The following is a 23,355-nucleotide window of genomic DNA, read 5'->3' as shown; positions in this document are numbered from 1 at the left end:
GATTAATATCTAAGGTGTAGATGAGAGTTTTCTCTCTGTAATTGGGGATCTTTCTCATTGACTACCAAACAGTCATACAAGAACAAATTAGTTTATCTAAGCTGCATTGATTTTTGCCAGGCAATACAAGCAAGCTTTGTGCAACAATTGTTCCTTTCCTTGCACAACAACAAATTAAATATGAAACAGGGCATCTTTGAAAAAAAAACACACAATAAACATAAATCGTTTTAATTAGCATATATATACATTATTTACAGTATATAATCAATATTATAAAAAGTGTATACAAATCTTTGGACAGTTACAACTAATCTTAAACCTGTATGAAAGGTGAAAAACTATGTACACACATAGGCTATATACTTAGACAAGATAAATGCAACAACACATCAAGAAGTTTTTCAGAACTTTGTACAAATTTGAAAATGAACCTTTAATACTTTAAATAGATTGGTTATAGATCTTTATTTTTTAATTTAATTTTCTGTAAAAACCTTGTTGATGTTTTTACATTATTTGTTGGTTTTGACAGGTTAAATAACTACGTTAACTTTTATCTTGCAATTTTAAGAACATGTAGGCCAATTTTTGAAAGAAAAAATCTCATGTGGGACTCTTCCACTTTTGATTCATTCCTAAATTTCAAAAAAATCATGTGTGTTTAGAAAAGGAAGAAATATAACATAAAATATTTCATTTTCCAAATAGCATGAAGGTTCATTTTTATTCCCGCGTAGAAATGGCAAACCCTTAAACGTCTATACACAACTAACCAACTTGGCACAAAAATCATTACACTAGTTTTACAATTCAATAAAACGCACAGGTTACATTCAATGAATTGTACCCAAGTATATAAAATACTTTACCTACACATATGAAGAAGAAAAGAATTTAAATGTATGATTTATGCTTTTATCACAACAATATCCTTACTTACTTGCTAATAATACTGGTTTTTGGCACTGTCATATTCCAATTGATATGACATTTAAATTTTAACACAAGAGAAAACAATTATGGAATATTTATGTTTTATCAGTCTGCAAAGTGGTTTGAAAAGACATTGGCTCTTATTTATAAAACCTGGAAACTACTATTACGTGTAAAATTGTTTGGTTTTGCAATGAAACCTACATATTCACACAAAAAAGTTTAAAAAAGAACATCTATATGTTAATCCATCAAACATAATCAAACTCTGGAAGATGTTAACATCTTGAAACAATTTTTTGAGGGTTATATAATTTTTGTTTGGAGCTATCAGCTTTTTATTGCTCGATAGTGTAAAAAAATACACAAAATTCTTTTGGATTCAATCAAACTTTTTATCCTCCAAATTTTTATATTTGGTTAAAACAACTTTGCAGACGGATAAATAAACTATACAATTAAGATTTACTATTGAAAAATACTATATACAATCATGTTTGGTGTGGTTAGAGCTATAAAATCTTTGTTCCCCGTTTATCACTTGTATTCTGACAAACCCTCTGTATTAGTCATGTGAAATGGCAATCCGACTCGGAATGGAGAAAAATATGGTTGTAGAGACACCTATATTAGGGGCCATGAGAGTCTGCAGTTGGTGGCAGCCAATAGCAAGACTGGACTAGCTTGAGGTTGCAACATCGCCCGTTCACTACTTTTCGACACTAATTAAAATATACTAAACAATATTTTCAAATCAGCTGGTATTATTAGATTTAGCAACACCACACTGTCTTCATTGGCTCCTTCGAAGTCACGTGGTAAATAGGCTCCTCCCTCAACTGCAGACTCTTGTGGACCGTGCTATATTTATTAAACTTTAAACCAATGCTAGTTTCTTGCTGAGCCTAAGTTGGAACATGTTTCAATGACAAACAACTCTATACTGTATGACATTAGAGGAGGAATGATTACACAATTCAACAATTTTGCTGAACGTTTGTTGAACTAAAATGATAACCTTGGTGGGACGAGAAATCTAAAATTTCCTTTCTCTAGATTATCAGAGTATGCCTTGTCAATTTTTATTACTGCGACCTTTGACCTTGAAGAGGAGACACCCCATTTGCATGTTAAAGATGTGGTCAGTTTTAGAAGGTTTTTTAAGTTTAATTTGATCATCACAGTGAATTTTTAATTTCTAATCTATGTTGTGCACACAGAATGTCAACTTGTCCTACAACATCTTGTCTATAGCCTCTTCCACTTCAATTACCAAAATGTTGAACTTTTGGGAAAATTTAGACACAAGCACACGCTGTGAGTGACTGTGGTGTTTTTCAACAACAAAATGACTATATCTAGTTCATATAGATAGGATGTCTACTTCAGTATCCAAATCCCGAACATCAAAATATGGTGTGTTGTGCAAAAACTTTCTACGACCTTTGGTCCTCGTCAAATGAATTCAGAAGGAGTACTCCTGTAAGCGAGCACTTCCTGAAGGTAGTCCTCAGGCAAGAGGCTCCTTACTGATAAAGCCATACTGAGGGTACGGTCCAAGGGGCATAAACCTAGGGGGCTCTGTAGCCGGGGGTCCGATGGGGGGTTTTTTACGTGCTGGGCGTGTGGAACCATGGCAACAGAACGCGTACCTTAGCTCAGTTGCCATTTCAGAACACAAAGAAGTCTGAAACATAATAAAAATCTGTTAAAACTTGGAGTACACTACGCCATTTTACAATCCTATTTTGTGTTTTAGCGTTTTAATTTGACGTAATCATGGTTCATTGTTTTTTGAACTGGAATAGATTTGTGTATTACCTGTATCGCTGATATATACTCTGATGAAAGTCAGGAAATTGAATACCAGTAAATATTGTCAAATTGGTTTAAGTAGCTTTTCCCATTTCTAACGGAATTTTGAATTGGATCCAAGTTTTTTGAACTATTAAAACTTAAATTGCATTGGTCTAACTTTCCCCATGTGTTCCCTTTTTGCACATTGGCAGTATTATTTTTGTAAACTTTTCATTTATTTCACTTTTTTACTAAGCTGTGTACTGTCAGAACCAGAAATGAAAGAAAATTACAAATTATTGCATGTTTTCTGACTCCTTAAAAAAACAACATATCTCTAGCTCAGTTCTGTTGTCCAATTTGAAATTTAAGTTTCTTAACACAAACAGTAAAATAACATTAGGTAATAGTTATACTATATTCTGGCAAAAAATATGCAAAATATCAATCACTTTTCTTTTTGGTAGTTTGAGAAGTAGGAAGTTGTATTAAATAGTTCAATGTAAAGTAAGCCTTGACCCATATTTCCGTTCAATGGAGTAACCTTTACTAACAAAGGTAAATCTTTCACCTAATTGTTAGAAATATAACACAAGTTTACACTCGGGGCAGCTTGGCAAGGTTTTAGCTTTTTTCGATTATGTGATTAGTTACTATAAAATATAAATAAATTTGAAAAAAATAGTTGTTTATTTGTGCTTGAAGAAACAAATTATTCTTTGCTATTGTTTTGATACTGATTAATTAAGTGCAAATCCATACCAAAGCAAAAGAATAGTTATTTTTGTCTAGTGGGCGAAATGGCACTTTGCTGCACATGAGAAGAATGTAGAAAGCTTCTCGAGTGCAGCAAAGGCAGTTTGCACTCATGTTACACTTTATATTTTTCCTACAGTTACTATAAATCATATAAATAATTAGTATTTCAATCACGGTACAACACGTTTTTAAGTTAGGTTAAATCCAAACATTGAACGAAATAGTAAATGCTGCACCAGCTGATCGTAGTCGTAATATTGTAAAGTGTTGCCAACTTATATTCAAGCTTACACAGATTAAGTCCATATTAAAAGCCCGCTGTTTTGTGTTGTTTGGTTGGAATACTGGTGTGTGCCAAAGTAAGGCTTTCTGTACTATAATCTGTACAAGGAATCCCACTTTGTCGGGTGACTGTGGAAACTATATTTAACACCTGCAGGTACAATTACTAGTTATTTTGTATATTTTAAATTCAATTAATCATAATTCAGTCCTGAAGTCATCAAATAATCTTGTAAAATTGACTAATAACTAACACAGTTAATAATGACTATCTTTTGGGGATAGTTGAAAAAGCTAATCTTAGTGTAAAAACACGTGGTTTTGTGAAAACTACTTCACTAAAAGTGCAGTTGGTGTGTGTTAGCAAGCAAAAGGATTAGTGTAGGGCCATTCAAAATGCAACAAACTAGTTGCAGTTTCAATTTCCTAAATGAAACTTGTCCTTAAAAGCATAATTTTTCAATATTACAAAATACCAATAAATCCACCCTCATAAAAAAGGCTTGCAATAGAGTTTCCAGAGGTAAATTTATTAAAATCCTGCTAATTTATCTGCTGCAAAACCACAACATGGACTATGACAATCACCAGCAGTTTTGTCTTGAATATTACAATGTAATGACTTTTACTTTTTGTAATAGTGTTCATAACATAAACACTACTTATACAACTTTGAAGACAATGAATCTAATATCTACCGCTAACAGATATTTAAATGATGTTCTTACCTCCTGGTAAATTTCCAGTCGGCACAAACAAAAGCCGAAATACACTTACACAGTCTTCATTCTTATCAATATCATCCTTACAACTAAAACTAATTGAACAAAATTTGAATTCAAACAATTTTTGTTTGACATAGTGACTTTTTCACACCTTTGTTTAGTTGTTTATATTGCTCAAATAATACCAGAAACATAGGTTGGGTTCTTTTTTGTTATGTTTCTACAGTTTAGCAGTTTATTATCAATATTTTTAAGAAAGAGCATCCAAGAAGAATTTTCTTAATAAAGACTGTCTAGTTACAAAACTTAAACAAATAATTATTGTCTATTGAGCCTGTTTGTAAAATATAAATTGCAACTATAAATTTTCAAGTACATAACGTTGAATATTTAACAGATTATTCACAAAACAATAATGTAATGGTATTGTAAACAAGTACGCCCTTTAAACATTTTACATATTTACAAATATTCTTAGTAAAATCCATAAAGAAGACAAGACATTTATTGATTACCTTAAACCATTTATTTTGATGTTTAAGTTTTTACACAGGTATTTACACAACACTTGAGTTTATTTATTACAGTGATAAACTTGTTTGGGTTATTTTAATCAAACAAAAAATCTTTTCTTCAAAGGTGTAGTAAATTAATAGTTACTTATAAGAAATAAATTCACTGGCAAAAGAAATAAAAGTTTCATTAGTGACAGTGGCAGTTCTAGGACCCTGTTAGGGGGGCTACCAGGGGGGATCGGGAGATACTCCCTGTAAGAAAAGGAGGGGGGATCCAGGGAGTCTTCTAATGGAAGATTTGGTATTTTTTAAAGCAGTTAAGGTTACTTTCTTAAGCCATTTAAAAAATCTAGAACTGTGTTTAAAAACCTCCGTTACGTTTTTAAGGAACGAATGTATGTATATATTTAGTTTTTTCAGGGGACTAATGGGTGGGTTTTAGCCCCTGTAGCCCCCCCCCCCTTAGAACTACTACTGATGAATGAGATGAAGCAGCTGTAATTGGTTGAAAAGTGGAGTTGCTTTCTCCTACTGAAAATTTCAAATCTTCTTTGTTGTGATAGGGTAACAGCTCGAATCTGCTTGTACCTCTTGTCTTTTTTTATCAGATAACACTGTCAAATACCATCTAACACATTATTGCAGGGAATTTAAAGTGTATCACCAATCTTGGGATTATTGTACTATTTTCTTACCAAGCTAAAACTGTAAAATCAATTACAACAAATTCTCTGTTACAATTTACACAGAATTTACAACCTCCAAAACATTCAACTGTTTAGAGTAACACTTTTAAAACTGAAAAACACAGCTGCAGTTATTTTACAAAATATTTGCCTCAGAGTTTTCTCGTTGTTTTACTCGTTCAGTTAGGGGTGTCCCCTAGGTCAGGGGTTAGGGGTCAAGTAAGGGGACTGCTCACCCGTTCCTCCACTGCGACCTTGCGAGACTTCCAGACAAACTCGCAGACTGCGATGACACACGCCACGCCCATCCCTCCCATCAGCACGACGAACACACCTCCTACGTTGGCTAGTCCTAGCTCGTTGGCAGCACTGCTACTCTTGGTGGTATCATCCTGCAAGTAATTTATTTAGGAATGTTACCAACATTTTCTTGGAGAGGTGAATTTTAGTCGACAGCTTTCAAAACTAAATGATTTTCATGACCATCTCATTCAAATTTTACTAAGAGAAGTCAAGAGACATGAAGAAATTAAGAGACATAATTTTGCATATTTAAAAGACGTATAAGTGTATGGACAATGGCGCACTAGCCTGACCATTACCAGGAATAATCCTCGACTAGTCGTTGACGTACACTTTACAGCCAGAGCTTAACATGGCCACAATTACAACCATGACAATGCGTGTATGCCAAGTTTCAGTGTCAAGATAGAAGTTGAGGATTTAGTTGATGTAGTTAATTTGAATTGTAGGTACCGCAAAAGAGAAAGTGATTCTCGGTGCATCCAATGTTGGCTGTTAGGTCTACAAAAGGGCAGTTGGCGACGATTGATAGGTGTCCTACTCTTAAATTAACCCTCTCTTGGCCGCTCTGGGTTTTGGTCCAACATTTTAAGGAGAACTGTACTATGACCATCAGATCCTTTTTGTTGCTTTTTTACAGCCTATGTTAAGCTATTCATTAGCCTAACAAAAACAACTGGGTCAAACTTTCAACCATCAAAAGTTTCTGTTCTCTGAATCAAACTGGCCGCTTTGCTGATTATTAGGTGAACACTGTACCTACTCATGAATCCATAATCATAAACAAGCTTACCCTACAAGATCCGCCTCCTCGCTTCTCTTTCCACCAACGTGTTTTTAAAATGTGCAGTTTTCCCTCTTCTTGCAGTTTCAATATCGCTCCGCTGATAGCAGTTCTGTAGGGTGAATCTACAAATAAATATGGTGTTGATTGTCGAAGCACTGTGTTAATGTTCATTTTAGGCAAAGGCTAACGCAAGTTAGTGTTTTACTTTAGTTGTCATTGTTATGGTTGGTGCGGTTCAAGTGTTTTGAAAAGTTACCAAGTGGTGGCATTTCAACGAGGCTCAAATGCCATCTTTTGCTAATAAGTTTCTGTCTTTAACACAATTGTATAAGACCTAATTAGTAGTGTTTGTGAGAGGGAAGCCTTACTTCTTATTTCATAGATCGACTTATTTACCATTACCACTGAAGTATGCAAAGATGATCATTTTTTCCCCTTAGCTCATTTATGTCACCAATAACCCTTTCATTGGTTTTATTTGGCACCAATAATATTTTAATACAGTAACATACCTACCTAATTAATAACCCCAACCATATACTTACTGGGAGGCATGGCAATTCCGTATCCCTTGGAGTCCAGCAGACCCCCCACCTGGGTTAGGTCGCAGTTCCTCTCTATGACGTACTCGATACTTGTTGACTCCATGAGGAAAGCATAGCTGCCTTTTCCCTTGATCACTCGCTCCACTCCCTCCAGATTCGAGGATGTAAACACACTCGGGCGAGCAGACTCCATAAAAGACCACATGCGCTGGTAAGTCGAGAAGTTGGAGTCCTAGAAAATTATTGAACTGTAGTTCCCTATAGAATTCTTACAGAAAAAATAATTTAAGGTGTATAAACTGAGTGGTAGTGATAGGTCAATAAAAAAAAGAAATATTACAAACATTAGTCTAAGGTAATTAATTCTGCCATAGTTAACCTGTAACATCCATGTAATCTTACCCTGAAGAACGCCGCTGTAGATCCTCCTCTTAGCGCTCCGTACTTGATCTTTGTCTGCTTGGCCAAATCCTCGGCACTCTCGATGGGCGAGTCCATCCTCTCCACTGTCAGGAAGGCTGCAAGGTTGGCCGTGTAGGAGGAGATCATGATCAGAGTGAAGAACCACCACATCCCAGCCACCATCCGAGTGGACACCGCTCTGTGACAAAGATCACTTGGATTATGAACACTTTCAGCAATGAGTAACTCAAATTAACGACATCTAAAGCTTTTTAACATGATTTTTAAGGAAAAATATTGGTTATAGAAGGTTATTTTTTACATTACCATCGTCGCAGCAAAAGATTTGTGAATAACTGAAGATACTTTTATTTGATAAGTATTTTGAACTAATTGTGTTATTTTCTAGGTTCTTTCCCACCAAGGTTATGGATGCCGAAACAGCGAAACTTCTGTTTTAGTAAATCAGTGTTGGAAACAGTCTGGCAACATATTTGTTTAACAAACTTCATCATCACCAATAGTAAATTTTAAATTAAGAAAAAGAAGATGATGGTATGAAAAAAATTAATTAATTCTTATACAGATCTGTAAATCTTATGGATCAGATGAGGATAAAGTTAAATTTTTTCAGCATGTAGAATGTATTTTGCTGTTTACAGTTTACTTCTTGTTTATTCATAAACTTTAAAATATTTCAAACTAAAGGAACTATCTATACCTATAAACTAATGCTCGTCTTTGATCATTAAACCACAGAATCGAGCATTTTATGTGTATTTTTCTCTAAAATGGGAGAGAAAAACTGAATCGCCCTTAAGCTCTAGCCTTATAGGACAACTTGCCTCTTATTTTACAACATGTTAAGAAGACAACTTGTAATATTCAAAGTTTCCTTTATTTTTGTCACCTACAGATTACAAATATTGAGTTAATACACATTATTATCATTTCCAATACAGTGGCACATTGTCTCTACGACATTGAATCACCACAAGAAGCAACCTAGGACAAAACTTCAGAAGTATACTTAATCTACTCATGAATGTAATATGAGGTTACTTAAAGAAAGATAACTTGAAAAGAACTTTAAAAAACAAGTTGATATAGTGAGGACATGAGAACAGATATTTCTGATGAGAATGGGGTTGATGTTGATAAAAAGAAGAACATCAAGATTAAGACAGAAAAGAAAGAGGTTATACAAAGTGAAGATATTTGTGGAGAGGATAGGATTAATATGGCAAATGATGGAGGAAGTAAATCTATAGAGGTATAGGGTTAGATGAGGAAGCTTAGTCCTTGACCAGATCCAAGAAGAGAAATTAAGCACAGATAACTGAAACGGATTAGTATATGGAACTGTAAACTAGAATACATTTGATTACATCAACATGCAAATGAAATGAAAACATTTAAAAGCACCATGCTTTAAGCAATACTTACTTGTGCTCTTAACAGATTGGGTTGTAATAAAAAAATGATAATTTACACACCGAATTTAAATTAATCAAAAACTGCTTAAAATATCCTCAAAGATTGACCGAGGACGATTTTATTTATGTAAAACAGTTTGTAAGGAGTGGAATAGTTTCTACTACTGTGTCACTACGGTAAGATGTGGACTCACTTGGGGGCAATGTCCGAGCCTTGCTGCATGAGAGAGCCAATCGTGAACCAGAGTGAGTTGAGGAGAGAGAATTGGTTTTCCAAAACATCGGGTTGGTCATTGCACGGATGCGGATTGTCCCATTCATACGGACTGAACCTGTACAGTCACAGACATGCACAAATCACTACTCGACTCTACGACAACATTCCTTCCTTCCCTCGGCTGGCCACTTTACAGATAGTAAAATCGTACTTTTCATAACTGACATCAGTATGAGACTTGTTCATCACATTTAGTTATTACGTTTGTTTACCGCTGTGCTACTATCGGCAAATGTGGCCCGCAGAGATCGGGACGACGCTTGTGAATTTTTTGCTTACTTGGGCAAAAAGTCACAGCTCTGTTGCATCAGTGAGCCAATGGCAAACCAGAGACAGTTTGGGAGACTAAAGTGGTTCTCCAGATGGTCCGGGTTCGGATTGCACGGATGAGGGTTCTGCCATTCGTAGGGGGTGAACCTAAAATGAGCATCGCATGTAAACTGTGCTGTGGTAACAGGCTGGAACTGGAGATTCTCATAATCCATCTGTGAGATGTGACAAAACCTAGAATCAACATGGTACGTCAATCGTAGCTTTGTGGTAAAATCCGTCAAACTGAAGATTCACAGTTCGCATCCAACATGTGAACCTAGAACAAACAAGCAAGCCATCCGTCGGAACTTATAAACCTTTAGACCTGTTGCACCTTGATGTTATCTATTAGCAATCATGAGAACTACCACATGGCACAGCCATTTTATGCTATAGACATCTAATTCGCTAATTGCTGGACTAATTGGATGTTTTCTCTCTTTAACTCCTCTGTGGCATTACAAACGGTCCAATTCCATACTGTTAAAGACAGTGATGCACACGTAATACTGACTAAAATCAGCTGTTTCTAAGCCAAGACCATTTTTGAAACCCGTTGACTAAATATGGGTCCAGTTTTCAACTATAACCAACATCAAAAAGGATTAAACCAGCTGAATACTAAGCGAGCACTATAATCCTTTGCCCAAGATTGTCATAGTTATCAGGAATTTGTTGCAATCTCCCGCCCAATAGTATAAGAGCTTAAACAGCAGTGGTACACTAAAGTACATTACCTAGCCAGTATGAAGAGCAGTACAGAGACACCGAGGTAGGCTGTAGCCATGTATATCCAGACATCCAGAGATAGAGGGGACAGGAATGAGAACAGATTTGGTGGTTGCTTGATGGGCTTCCTGTACAAGATGCTGATTCCTGAAAGAATGATTATGTGACAAAAACAATGTAGACTTGCAGGTACCCAAAAAGCGCTTTCCAATGTTGCACTGTGGCTCGTCAGCTATACCCCCACTACCGAAATTCCCTTCTCAGGAGTCGTACCAACTACTGAAAGGTGAATTTCCCAATGTCGATCACGCTAAATGACTACAGAAAATCATTCCGGGAATAATTTGATAAGTAGTAGATCAATCTATCTTTACAATGTGTTCTGACCTTATATAAGATTGTGATTATTTTAAAACAATTAACTTTAAGAAACACTTAAAATTTCAATTTAAAACATTGCTTGAGAAGCTTCCACAAGATGCAACTGTTTGTTTGTACACTTACAAATAATCTACTGGGATGACCTGTTCAAACATGTGCTAACAAAGTACAGATTTTTTATTAAACATAATTAGTTCCGTTACGATACTTACCGAGATTCATAAAAGGCATTGTGAAGTCGACGGCTTGCTCTCTGTCATAAGTAATAGTGAGGTCAGCAATTGCTAAATCTGCTCTCTGAAAACAACACAACCCACAATTGAACAACAGTCAAATCAATTTAATTATTTGTTGTTAATCTGAATGTTTTCACTTTAAACATAGCTTCTAATTTCTTAGATGGAAATCCCAAACGCTTTAGTTTGATAAATGTATCCCAAACAAACATAACCTTTTTTTTATTCCAAAAAGTGATTTTGAGGTACACACCCACTCAAGTACTCTGTTTCCATAAGCCAGGTAAGGTTTTTAAACTCAATCAAGTATATGTTGTTCATTCAAGTTTGTGTCTGGATCTCATTAGTCCCTTATTTCCTAGTGATTGTTCAGATCGAACTATGCCATTTTGCAGTTAGGCTCTTAGATGGTTCCCTGACTCTTGAATTTGTAGGTAAACGAAATCTGCATGGACTGAAGTATTTTTGACTAGTTTACTTTTTCTTACCTGATCCAAGAGCTCCTTCATCATCCCGTCCCATTCTTTCGTCTCTCGGTTCAAACTCCCATATTTCCCGTCCGGTACAAGTCTGAACGTGTAGTTGAAGCCGAGTATTTTGGAAATCTCGTGGATCAAGTCTAGGGAATATCCCTCAAACTGAGCGTTTCCTGTCAGTTTCTCACTTGAGTCCTTCCTCATACAGTAGGGCGAGCTCTGAAAGTCATTAATTACAATACTGATTAGACAACTGCGCTGTTCACAAACTCGGTCAAAGAGATGGTCATTTACTTATTTGAATCATAGAAAAGCATAATGGTTAAGGTGTCAACAACTAATTAATTGTCAAGCACAAGTAATCAACATATAATTAATTATTGTCTCAGGTTTTCCATGTCATTTTTTAAATTTTCATTGATGATTAATTTTGATCTATTACAACACTCACCAAGATTGTTGTGACGATGAATGTTTTATTCTGTAAGCTCTCCACTATTTGGGTGTAAACTTCGCCGTATGTACGGGTGAAGTTAACGCCTTCTGTGGAATTCCAAGTTCCAATCTTGGTCAGTCCTTCTTTCGTCAGTTCTACGATATCCAACACAAAGTTTGATCGGAACCCTTGGTTGTCAAACTTAATTACTCCGGTCAGACCCCTCATCTCCACCTAAAACAAATTAACATCCAATTTAAAACCACCAAAGTTAAGATAAAAATAAGAAGAGTGACAAGCTGAATTTTATCATTATAGTGGTTTGGAAGACAGTAAGAAAACCAATGTGGTTAAAAGTTCATGTTCAAGTTCATCAACTATTAGGCAAACCAAAGGCATGTTAATAAAGTTTTTGAATCACTCTCCTTTTTTTCTGTTTGGAGAAAGACGCTCTACTCTACAATAAAGCTAATTCAGTTTTGAAGGATTAAAATTTAAAAGTTTCTGTGAGGAAGAAAAAGTAATTTTGACAGCACTTACCCTATTCCAAACTTGGGCCCAACTTTAACGCAGTAATAGAATGTCTACTTCACAATAGTATTTAGTCAAAGAGTAAAATTTTTTGTATTTTTTTATGAGTGGACAAATGACAAATCTCAAAATTTTGATTAAGTTGATTACATGAGAGACCGATGGTGATGGGACCATAACACACACACATTACATTGGCAATGTAACACACATGCGCAATGTGTAATGTGCGTAATGTGTGTGTTAATGTTTGGCAATGTGTATTACATTGGCGGATCCAGTAACCGGTCACCCCCTCGCCCCCCCCTCGGGCATACATACCTATATAATTTTTACTGCATGTAATACAGTAGGCCTAGTGCATACACATTGCATTAAATAATTTGTCACACTAACTTTGGACAAAGAAATGGTATAAAACTGCCATTTAGGAGACTTAGTTTGCACACATTTTTCAGGGGTACCCCGGAACCCCCCACACCCCCCGTTTCACTCCCCCTCTTGTGACTGTTCTGGATCCGCCACTGTGGTATTATCGCAAAGCTAAAACCCATTGGCAATTAGACGGATTTGATTCTTGGCCATTTGAAAATATTTACCACTAGACCAACTGTCCAACCAGTACTCACAATCTTCATGTAGTTGATGAGACTGTACCCATGAGGCCATGTGTCCACAGCATCGCAACTTAACGGCTTGATGTCAATACGCTGAGAACTGTCGAGATCGTGAAGAGCCTTGGCAAACAGATGTACAGCATCGTACATCAACGCTGTCTCAGTCTGTGGAAAAGAAAAGAATCATCTGCCATCTGCATAACAGTAGGTAAGGGAAATGATTGATGAGCTGAGTCATGACTTGAGTTTTTTGTGGTGATAGGGTGATAATTAATTAATTTTATGCACTGATTTCCTTAAGTTTTATAGTTTTTATTAGAGCTATACTTCACAGATAGTCAAAGGTTTGATGAATAGGAAAAAATAGATCATAGTTTGTAAGTCGTTAATTTAACAATGTACAAAGATAATGGTGTTAGAATACCTGTGTTGTAAAAAATCAAGACAGAGATAACTTTTTATGAGAAATAACTGTGGTGATAGAATTTGGTCACAGCAAGTGAACTTCCCACTCTGTTCTTAAATATTTAAGGCTTGTTTTGTTGTGTTTCTGTTGCTCGTAATTCCTTATTTTAGGATATATTTTACAACATGTACAAAAATGATGACTGATCTAAACTAAAAGTTTAATATTTTCACCTACCTTTATGAATGTAAGATTCTGCACAGTCAGAAGCAGCATGAAACAAACACATTAAAAACATAAACTTACTGTCTGGAGTGATATGAATTAAAATGATTCTTAGTACTTCTAATCAAGACAAACCCTTCCCAAGGTCGGATTGAATTGGATCGGAAAACCCGTATGTGAAGAGATTTGACATAATCTCCATAGGCAATCTAGAGGTGAGAATTTTAAAGGATTTCGTGATGTATTTGCAATTATCAACTGCAAATCCATTGCCAAAAAATTATAGACTGACCTAGAGATGATTTTTCTCGTGTCTCACCCTTGCTCTTCACTACTCCCAAACTGATTTTGGGCCACAAAATCATTCTACCCAAAAGAAACCTCTTCCCAAGGATGTATTAGGCTGGTCAAGAAACTTGCCAAGTGAAAAAACATTGGCGTTGCCTTCAAAGGTAATTTTAAAATCATAAACTGATTAGATTGATAGATAAATTTCTGCGGTTCTCACGATTGTTTACTGTTATTTCATCCTGACATGTTAGACTGACCCCCACATGATGAGGTTCTCCCTTGCGCCTTTCCCCTGCACTCCAATCCCTCACCACCTTCTGTAGCTCAGGCTTGTCAGGGTCTACAAGACGCAGAGCCGTAATGTTGGTTCCTCCGTACTTGAACTCCTCCAGGTCCACACTGTGCAGATCCTGCAAACAAACCAATGAATACAAGTGGTGTATGTGCAAAATGTTCCTAACCACATTTGGATGGCCGCAGTGATGGTTGTCTTGCACTATGCAATTTTAAAGCATGAACATTACTAGGATTGGACTCACCAGTGGAGATTATTGTTTCTTACAAACTATCTACCAGAACTTAATTCACTGGTGCACTACATCTTCAGACTTCTCCATGTAGGTAGGTAGCTTATATTAAATGCTTTAAGGGAAAGTGGTCCAAGTACCTACAAGTAATACAGGCGTCTTTATAATCAATCCAGTTTCTTTCACACCAAACTATAAGATGCTAATCTAATCAATAATAGCAAGGCACCTTTAAAAAATTTGTCGTCCATCATGAAAAAAACCAAGTTCCTATTTTATACGTTAATAACATTTTATTGACTCAAAAACTCTCTTCATCTAGCTGTGATTGAAGTTGTTTGAACAATTAAAGAACAATGGTGTTCAATCTTTTCCGTGATCCAATCTTGCTGTGGCTGATTTAGATTGGATAGTATGAACTTCTTTTCATTGATGGTTGAATAAGTTACCTTTTGGTTTGGTAAATCATAGTCGGTATCCTACAAGATTTTGTATTCTCAACATTAAACTTACCAAGGATGTGATGAGATAGCTGTGGTAGTCACTCATCATGCCGATCTGCTGTGCTTGTTTGAGAACATTGTAGATCTTCTCCGTAGAACAATCAAGAACTATGTGGGACTCTGCAGAGTTCTTTATCTGCTTGAGCAAAGGTCTGGAAGAAAGTTAAACATATCATATAAACAAACGTTGAATATAACTTTAAACACAGGTATTGAAAATAAAAATGGTGCTAGTTAATTGGATACCAGTACCAGTATTTATCTCTTAGCATTTATTCTCACTTGAGTTCCAGTTTGACGGAAAATGGACCATTATTTTCTATGTGGTTTTTCTTTCGGGTGTTTTAGCTTTGGCTGGATTTGTGTTCTAATATTGTTGTTTTAAATAATCTCTCACCTGAGGACTGGAACAGATTCCACATCCTGATCCATTTTGCAAACTCGTTTTATAACGTAATGAATACAAAATGTCAGCAAAATCCCCCAAATACATAGATCTTCGGATCGAGGATTAAACACACACAAAAATTCCACTATTGAATTAGGATTAAACCAGTCATGATTTATGTTTTATTTAGGTATTTAAATGTAATTGGAAAAAAGTGTCTGTATAAAAAAAAGGATCTTTATCAAAAGATTTAAATTTTTGATTACATATATCGCTTTGTTTGATTTCTGGCTTGTTTAAAATTTGCGCAGGGAACAAACAAGCCAAGTTACTTCAAAAAATGCATAAGACAGAAATACTAAAAGGAAAAGACGTGACTTAATTAGATGCATCTTTAAAGGGCAGCAACAAATCTGTATATCTTAATCCCACATTAATCCCACTTAATCTGTATGTCTTGTACCCTTTTTTGTCCAACAAAATACTGAAGACGATTATAGATAGTACGGAAATAAAACCAGTAGCTGTTTTACAAATTTGTTATACTTTGTGTAGAGCTTTCAATTTCATAAAATAGAATATATGCGAGTGATTTGTCAATGTGGCTAATATTCATTGGTGTGACAAAAACGTCATTGAAATCGTGCCATGATCCAAAATACGGATGCTTGCAAAATGCTGTGTAGTGACCGATCTCTGGGGTTCCTCTGTGGTTTACGACTCCATATAAATTATAAAATACATCATCGGATTCAGCCTCAGTGGAATATAGGCCCATATTGAGTGCAGCAACGGGAAAGTCAACAAATCTGTTAATTTTACGAGTCATTTGATCTCCGGAAAATCTCTTCAGGTGGATAACAAGAACCTTAGGAAACTTCTGAATCAATATTCTTTTCAGACAGGTTTGTTTTCTTTTACATTTTTCGCAGAAAGGTTCATCTTCCCCATCTAGTTCCTCTTCTTTAGTGAACAATTCCAAGCAGTGGTTAATATCCAGGTTGTCATCAGGAGAATCTAAAGGAATCGGTAAAGAAAGATCCCAGAAGAGTTCGTAAACGGTGGATGAGAATCCACAGTGAGTGCATTTCAACGTGGATTTTAAAAGCCCACCGAATATGTCAAGTATTTTACTGTTGTCTGTTTTCAAGTATTTTTGCCACACCTCATCAAAACTGATACCATCATAGCCATCATAGCCTTGTTCCTTTTTGACTGAAGGAGTTCGCTTCTCACTTGATGCTCTATTCAGCTCTTGATGAAGAGCTGCTAACAGATATCTCAGTAGCTCATGGGCATCATGGTGGATGTTTTCAAGAAAGCTTCGGTTGTATCTTGAAAGTACATTCCTCACATGGATGGCCCAAGACGGGATGGTTTGATCATTCCACATATCCTGTATCAGATTTGCGAACATTTCAATCACCAGAAGTGTCTCAGGATTTCGAATATCACTCACGTATTCCTGGTTTAAAACATAATCTAAAAGTAGACTGGTACTGCTAAGACATTGAATTATAGCATTCAAGTAACAAATGTTTCTAATGTTGCGTAAGCCATATAAGCCTCTTTTGTTGTTGAGAGGACTTTTATCTTCCGTTTTTGAATTATTGCCCATGTTAGAAAGTGTATTTTAGGATTGATGTTTTCAAAATAAATAAATAAACAACAGCTGATGGTAAATAAACTATTAACTGCCATCACATACGGTTTACCAGCACTAGTAAAAACAGTTCCTAATGAATGATATTATTGATCATGAACATGATTTCTTCAATCAATGGTAGTTTGTTTGGTTTTGGTTGTGATCTAATGTTTGGAAAAATTAACTTTGCAGTACTGTAAAAGTTTTTCGCTTCAGTTGTGGTTAGTGTTTATTTATCGTACTTATTCATAAATTATACTTACTTTAATTCAGGGCCATTGTTTTTTTTATCGGTATATTAGAGTTACAAAAAATTACAACAGTAAATATTTGAAAAGTTTGTTTCTTGAGAAAATTTGAGAAAGATCTGTTTTTTATTCCTCAATTGGCTATTTGACTAAATGTTTTACTCTTATTTCAGAGTGTATTTACGATTTGTGCTTTACTTGCTTCTAAAACCATTGGACAATCAATAGTTTACATATTATTTTCTTTGTTAAAATAAATTAAATAATTCTTTCAATAACAAGAAAAATATGGTTAACAACATAACAGTCTGTGCATAAGTAACATCATCATCAGCTGATTCATTAGGTTGACAAAAATACATTAGTGTGTTTAATGCATAGTTTGACTCAATATACTGAATTTAAAGAACCAACCTGTAGTCAGTGCCTTCGCCAAGTTGTCTCACAGCTATGGGAAATTCTGAAGGTCCGTGAGCTTTGAGAAGTTCTTGCAGTCTTACAAGACCTTCGTTGTTCTCGTAGATGATGGTGAACGACTTCCATCCCCAAGCCTGCACTAGGTCCACATATGCCTGGAGTTGAGAAAGAGTTAGTACATAAACTGTACATGACTTCCTTACAGAAGAAAAGCTACATGGTGATAAAGTCATTGTTCAGTAGTAGGGAGAGTAATTAGTAGTGCTCTTTAATTTTTGTATTTATTTGTATATTTAGTATTTTTCTCCCCATTAGCATAATTACTAAGGTGTCGTGGATGCTTACTGATTTTTTCTATAGTAGTAGATTGCTAGTTCTTGATTGCTTGATCCAAACCGGCCGCAGAAAAGTCAGTAAAAGGTCGGGTGGTAGGGAAAATACTAAAAAGCAATTAAACGTTAAAAGTTATCAAATCAATTTTACATTTTTTCAAACTTATTTGAGGCTTTAAATTTGTCTCTCATTAAACTTTTCCCATTTTGATAAATAACTCAAAAAATAAATGACAAAGTAATAAAGAACACTAACTGCTGTAACAGGGAAATTTTGAATAAAGCGATTCTCCACTCGGCCACAGGTATTGGTTCCCGCCATAACTAAGACTAGTGTCAGGAAGTAGCTTATCAGGCATGAAAATTTAAATAACTGTGTGGTATCTTTGGTATGCAATGTGCTAAAACAAGTACAGTAAAGATCATATCCCATGATTTTAGCAAGGAAGTTCCGAGTACAGTCATAGGCGGCAAAGTAGGTTGATAGACGCACTTTGGTGCACGGTCATATCATACGATAATAGAACAACATTTCACTGTACTCAATGGTCTGCAATGTACAGAAGACATTGGATGGCCCAAAGCTAGGTATCAAGACACCAATAAATGTACAACCTTTGACTATTAATACATCAACTTCTGTTTCCAATAGTCAATGGTACAACCAATACTACAGCTGCTCTCAGCATCTAATCACACTAACCTTGGATAATGTGGTAGGGTGGGGGTACAGGTTGACGAGACAGCTCTCCCGCCGTAGTCTATAGTCCCATCTAGTCTCTAGATGAGGAATCTCCATGGTATCACAGATACTCTGGACGTGACTGGCCGTTTGACCACTCTGAGGTCCGAAGATGGCCGCCACCCCACTCCGCAGCAAGTGGCATACTGCAGATACATAACATGTCAAATTGTTGATTTTTTACTGTGTTACTTTTGACTACATACTTCCATGGGGAGATAGTTCATGGTCATCTGAACACTTTTGATGAATAGCCACAAAAATGAAAGTAAAAGCAAATTTTACCCTTTAAACTACATTATATACTGTATGCTGTCATAGACAAAGATAATTTTTTGTCTATGATGCTATACACCTTTGTGAAGAAGACATGTTATCTCTATGTTTGGTTGTAGCATACTTCTTACTACTTAAACATACTTCCTTTAGATCTGTCATCCATCAGCTAAAGATAATTTAATTGTTAGTTACATCAGGTGCCACTTGGATCGTATTTTTGTTTACAATTTGTTTCTTGTTATTTCAGTTATTTAAAACCTCCTTTAACCAAATCAAACAATTCAATCATAAACAATAACTCTTCCCCTAGTTATATAAATCAAACAGTAAATCGAAATAATGAAATCAACTTAAAATAATAGAAAAAATTCTTCAACATTAGCACCCAGTGTCGCCAACATGAAATAGACAGGTAAAACAAGCTTTAAACTTCACAATAGGATGATAAGTCAATTTGTGTTGGTTAGTTTATGATTGTTGTCTGTTAAAAATATAAAAATACTGTAAAATTAAAATGTCTCTTAACAACATCACTACTACTTCACACAATTTACTATACAGTACACTTTTTCTACATCGGTATCCAAAGTCAATGGTTTTACTCACATAATTTATTAGAAAAAGTGTTAAATTGGAGTACCTATTTCAGCAAAAAGTGGTATACTTAATCACTCGGAGTAAGAGTAAAAATACCAGGGAGGGGTTTAAAATGCAGTTTCAGCAGTGTTGTAACCATAAATTTGAGCCTTGCGAATGAATTAGAGCACCACAAAATCCTCCCTTGACATTTGTTGGTGGTTAAATGGTTGTTCCTACACCCTCCATCATTACTACTCACCTTCATCCCTTATGTGATTATTTTGTTACATGTTTCATGCTGTAATATTTAATTCATTTTATGTTTAACTACACTGGAATTTTTTTACCATTTTCTAAGGATTGGTCCAATCCCTGGCCTTGTTACTATTTAAATATTGAATATTTTTGGTTGGACACATATTATAATTATGTTAAATATGTATAGGAACTTTTATGACATTTATGTTACATTTATATATATATTTATATATATATATATATAGTTTAACATAATTATAATATGTGTCCAACCAAAAATATTCAATATTTAAATAGTAACAAGGCCAGAATATGCTTGTTGGTTGTTAGTTCTATATTTGTATAGTTATAATGTATAAATATAATTATGCAGCTGTAACCCGCGGGCTTTGCCCCGTTTAACTTCTTAATTTTCAAGATTATCTCGTTCGCATGGCTCAATCACGTCCTGGTTGAAGTTTGTTCGCTACGCTCACTCACCTTTAGGTTGGACACATATTATAATTATGTTAAACTAGCTGTAACCCGCGGGCTTTGCCCCGTTTAACTTCTTAATTTTCAAGATTATCTCGTTCGCATGGCTCAATCACGTCCTGGTTGAAGTTTGTTCGCTACGCTCACTCACCTTTAGGTTGGAGCTCGTTCGCTGCGCTCACTTGCCTTCAGGTTAGCTCGTTCGCTACGCTAACTCGCCTCCAGGTTGAAGTTCGTTCGCTACGCTCACTCACCTTTTGGTTGCAAATTAGCTGTTGTCATAAATGTAAAAGAAATAATAGTGCTGCACCCTGTTGGTAATCCTTGTAACTTTAATGCTATTGAACATCACAGAACAGAACCAACTTGTTTAATTGAAACAGCTGTTAAGATTCAATACTTCCATTTCTCATAAGGTTAACATGGGAAACTCCAGAGCCACTGGGGCGGAGCCCTAAAGGATTTTTGAAATAAATATGTTACATTTATGACAACAGCTAATTTGCAACCAAAAGGTGAGTGAGCGTAGCGAACGAACTTCAACCTGGAGGCGAGTTAGCGTAGCGAACGAGCTAACCTGAAGGCAAGTGAGCGCAGCGAACGAGCTCCAACCTAAAGGTGAGTGAGCGTAGCGAACAAACTTCAACCAGGACGTGATTGAGCCATGCGAACGAGATAATCTTGAAAATTAAGAAGTTAAACGGGGCAAAGCCCGCGGGTTACAGCTGCATAATTATATTTATACATTATAACTATACAAATATAGAACTAACAACCAACAAGCATATTCTGGCCTTGTTACTATTTAAATATTGAATATTTTTGGTTGGACACATATTATAATTATGTTAAACTAGCTGTAACCCGCGGGCTTTGCCCCGTTTAACTTCTTAATTTTCAAGATTATCTCGTTCGCATGGCTCAATCACGTCCTGGTTGAAGTTTGTTCGCTACGCTCACTCACCTTTAGGTTGGAGCTCGTTCGCTGCGCTCACTTGCCGTCAGGTTAGCTCGTTCGCTACGCTAACTCGCCTCCAGGTTGAAGTTCGTTCGCTACGCTCACTCACCTTTTGGTTGCAAATTAGCTGTTGTCATAAATGTAAAAGAAATAATAGTGCTGCACCCTGTTGGTAATCCTTGTAACTTTAATGCTATTGAACATCACAGAACAGAACCAACTTGTTTAATTGAAACAGCTGTTAAGATTCAATACTTCCATTTCTCATAAGGTTAACATGGGAAACTCCAGAGCCACTGGGGCGGAGCCCGAAAGGATTTTTGAAATAAGAATATGCCTATATGTTAATCGGGAATGTGAGCTATCATCATGCCAAATTTCAGCCCAATCCGACCAGTATTTTTCGCGTTCACTTGTCACAAACATACATCCATACATCCATACATCTATACATCCAAACTTTCTCATTTATAATATTAGTAGGATTACGGTACATTAATATAACATATGGAGTCAACTTCGACACAGCGTGCACATAGTGGTGCATTATTTTATACAGATTTAACATCACTGTAAGGAAATATATCTCTGCAATCTTACTCTATTTATGTACTCAATTTCTGCTTGGTTAAAATTGACCTGATTTGAAATGTTATCTTACATCTTCGATATTTCTTTCCAGGGTGGAAGAAGGAACGAGTTTTTAGTTCATTAATAATGTGTTATAAAAATTGTTTTTTAATTAATTAAAGACAATAAGTTTTTTAGTCATCATACGATCTATATTCTTTTAAGATGTACTTCACCTAGTTATTCTTTTTTCGAGTAATGTATTCAACTATTTAATTAAGCCACAAAAATTATGTAGCCAAGAATTGCTTAACATACCACGTGAACTACTATAATAACTTTATCACATCCAAAATTATCAAATAAACTACCAGAAATCATTTTTGTCCATTAAGAAAAAAAACAACTCCACGAAATTTTGTATTGTTTGTCTTTTCAATAAGTCAGAACTTTAAAATAAAGGCTCAAATGAAACTCTTTATTTTGGGAACATTTAATTCTTAAACACATGTCATTCGACAAATATTTTTAGAAAAATTATATTTCTTTTCATAAACACTAATTAACCAATTTCTCAAAGCAAGTCAGAGCTATAAATTAATAATATCTTTGAGTAAATTTAAATTCAGTCTGTAACTTTTAGATTTTACTCCAAAACTCTAAACTTGATCTTGAGTTTATAAAATTCATTTAAGGATCCATAAAGGGGTTGCTATTAGTAATTACTAGGAAGGAGATAAAAGCAGGAAGTGATGGAAGCGGAATCATTACCCTTCACACAAATGCAGAAGCAGCTGAGAGGGAGTGAGGGGATGTTTTGTGTTTCAACCCCAGAGTTTTATTAGGGAGGATTATGTTACTCTTCTTATCTCTAGCTTTTTACTTTACAATTCTTGGTTTTCGTCAGTTTTGAAAAAAGAGTTCATGGAAACCCTCATAATGAGGGCTTAGTTGCAAATCTTTTAATTAGATTTTAAGCCACAAGCTTCTTAAGAGTTAGCAAAATAACGTTTTAAAATATTCGTTTTTTGGAGGAGCAGTAAAATTTGTGTCTTGTTATTGCACTTTTACTTTATTTTTATTTTTCAACAATGTGATAAACATGCTTAAGACATTTAACTTTTAGAGTAAGGCTTTGATTATTTCTACATTTACAGCTAAAATATCACCCCAAAAAGAAAATCTCAAATGTCTTGGTTCCAAAATGTCAACTCTTATTTTTAAAATTTAAAATTTTTGAGTCTGAATTACTTTTTTAGCCCATATTGGTGTGACACACTTCATCATACACTTTATTGTTTTAGTTACACCTGAACTAACAACCAACATTCGTTTTATAGTAGTA

General features: G+C 35.3%; 2 protein-coding genes across 4 annotated transcripts in view; both read right to left on the bottom strand.

Annotated features, from left to right (window-relative positions):
• Positions 1-233: 233 nt before the first annotated feature.
• Positions 234-23,355, bottom strand: part of LOC128991268 (glutamate receptor ionotropic, kainate 2) — an 80,596-nt gene continuing 57,474 nt past the window's right edge. The window contains exons 5-20 of one of the 3 annotated variants that reach the window (XM_054413987.1): positions 18,854-19,038; positions 17,816-17,973; positions 15,131-15,272; positions 14,348-14,500; positions 13,812-13,829; positions 13,181-13,333; positions 12,036-12,254; positions 11,597-11,803; positions 11,085-11,169; positions 10,500-10,638; positions 9,730-9,867; positions 7,738-7,936; positions 7,336-7,567; positions 6,797-6,912; positions 5,937-6,092; positions 234-2,623 (exon numbers count right to left, since the gene is read on the bottom strand). In XM_054413987.1, coding sequence (XP_054269962.1) covers positions 2,447-2,623; positions 5,937-6,092; positions 6,797-6,912; positions 7,336-7,567; positions 7,738-7,936; positions 9,730-9,867; positions 10,500-10,638; positions 11,085-11,169; positions 11,597-11,803; positions 12,036-12,254; positions 13,181-13,333; positions 13,812-13,829; positions 14,348-14,500; positions 15,131-15,272; positions 17,816-17,973; positions 18,854-19,038 — 2,477 coding nt within the window. In that variant the 3' untranslated portion in view covers positions 234-2,446. Of the gene's footprint in view, positions 2,624-4,502; positions 6,093-6,796; positions 6,913-7,335; positions 7,568-7,737; positions 7,937-9,367; positions 9,506-9,729; positions 9,868-10,499; positions 10,639-11,084; positions 11,170-11,596; positions 11,804-12,035; positions 12,255-13,180; positions 13,334-13,811; positions 13,830-14,347; positions 14,501-15,130; positions 15,273-17,815; positions 17,974-18,853; positions 19,039-23,355 lie in introns of all 3 variants that reach the window. The other 2 variants (XM_054413986.1, XR_008490621.1) reach the window with 2 other exon arrangements.
• On the bottom strand, positions 16,034-17,146 carry LOC128991269 (ubiquitin carboxyl-terminal hydrolase 2-like). The gene has a single exon (XM_054413988.1). The coding sequence runs from the start codon at positions 17,124-17,126 to the stop codon at positions 16,038-16,040; it is 1,089 nt and encodes a 362-aa protein (XP_054269963.1). The 5' UTR covers positions 17,127-17,146; the 3' UTR covers positions 16,034-16,037.

Source organism: Macrosteles quadrilineatus, unplaced genomic scaffold (assembly GCF_028750875.1).
Source record: "Macrosteles quadrilineatus isolate MER2022 unplaced genomic scaffold, UCM_ALF_1.0 Scaffold_4__1_contigs__length_99947679, whole genome shotgun sequence".
Classification (NCBI taxonomy): Eukaryota; Metazoa; Arthropoda; class Insecta; order Hemiptera; family Cicadellidae; genus Macrosteles; species Macrosteles quadrilineatus.
The sequence above is the reverse complement of the archived record's forward strand: the minus strand, read 5'-3'. Positions and strand labels throughout refer to the sequence as shown.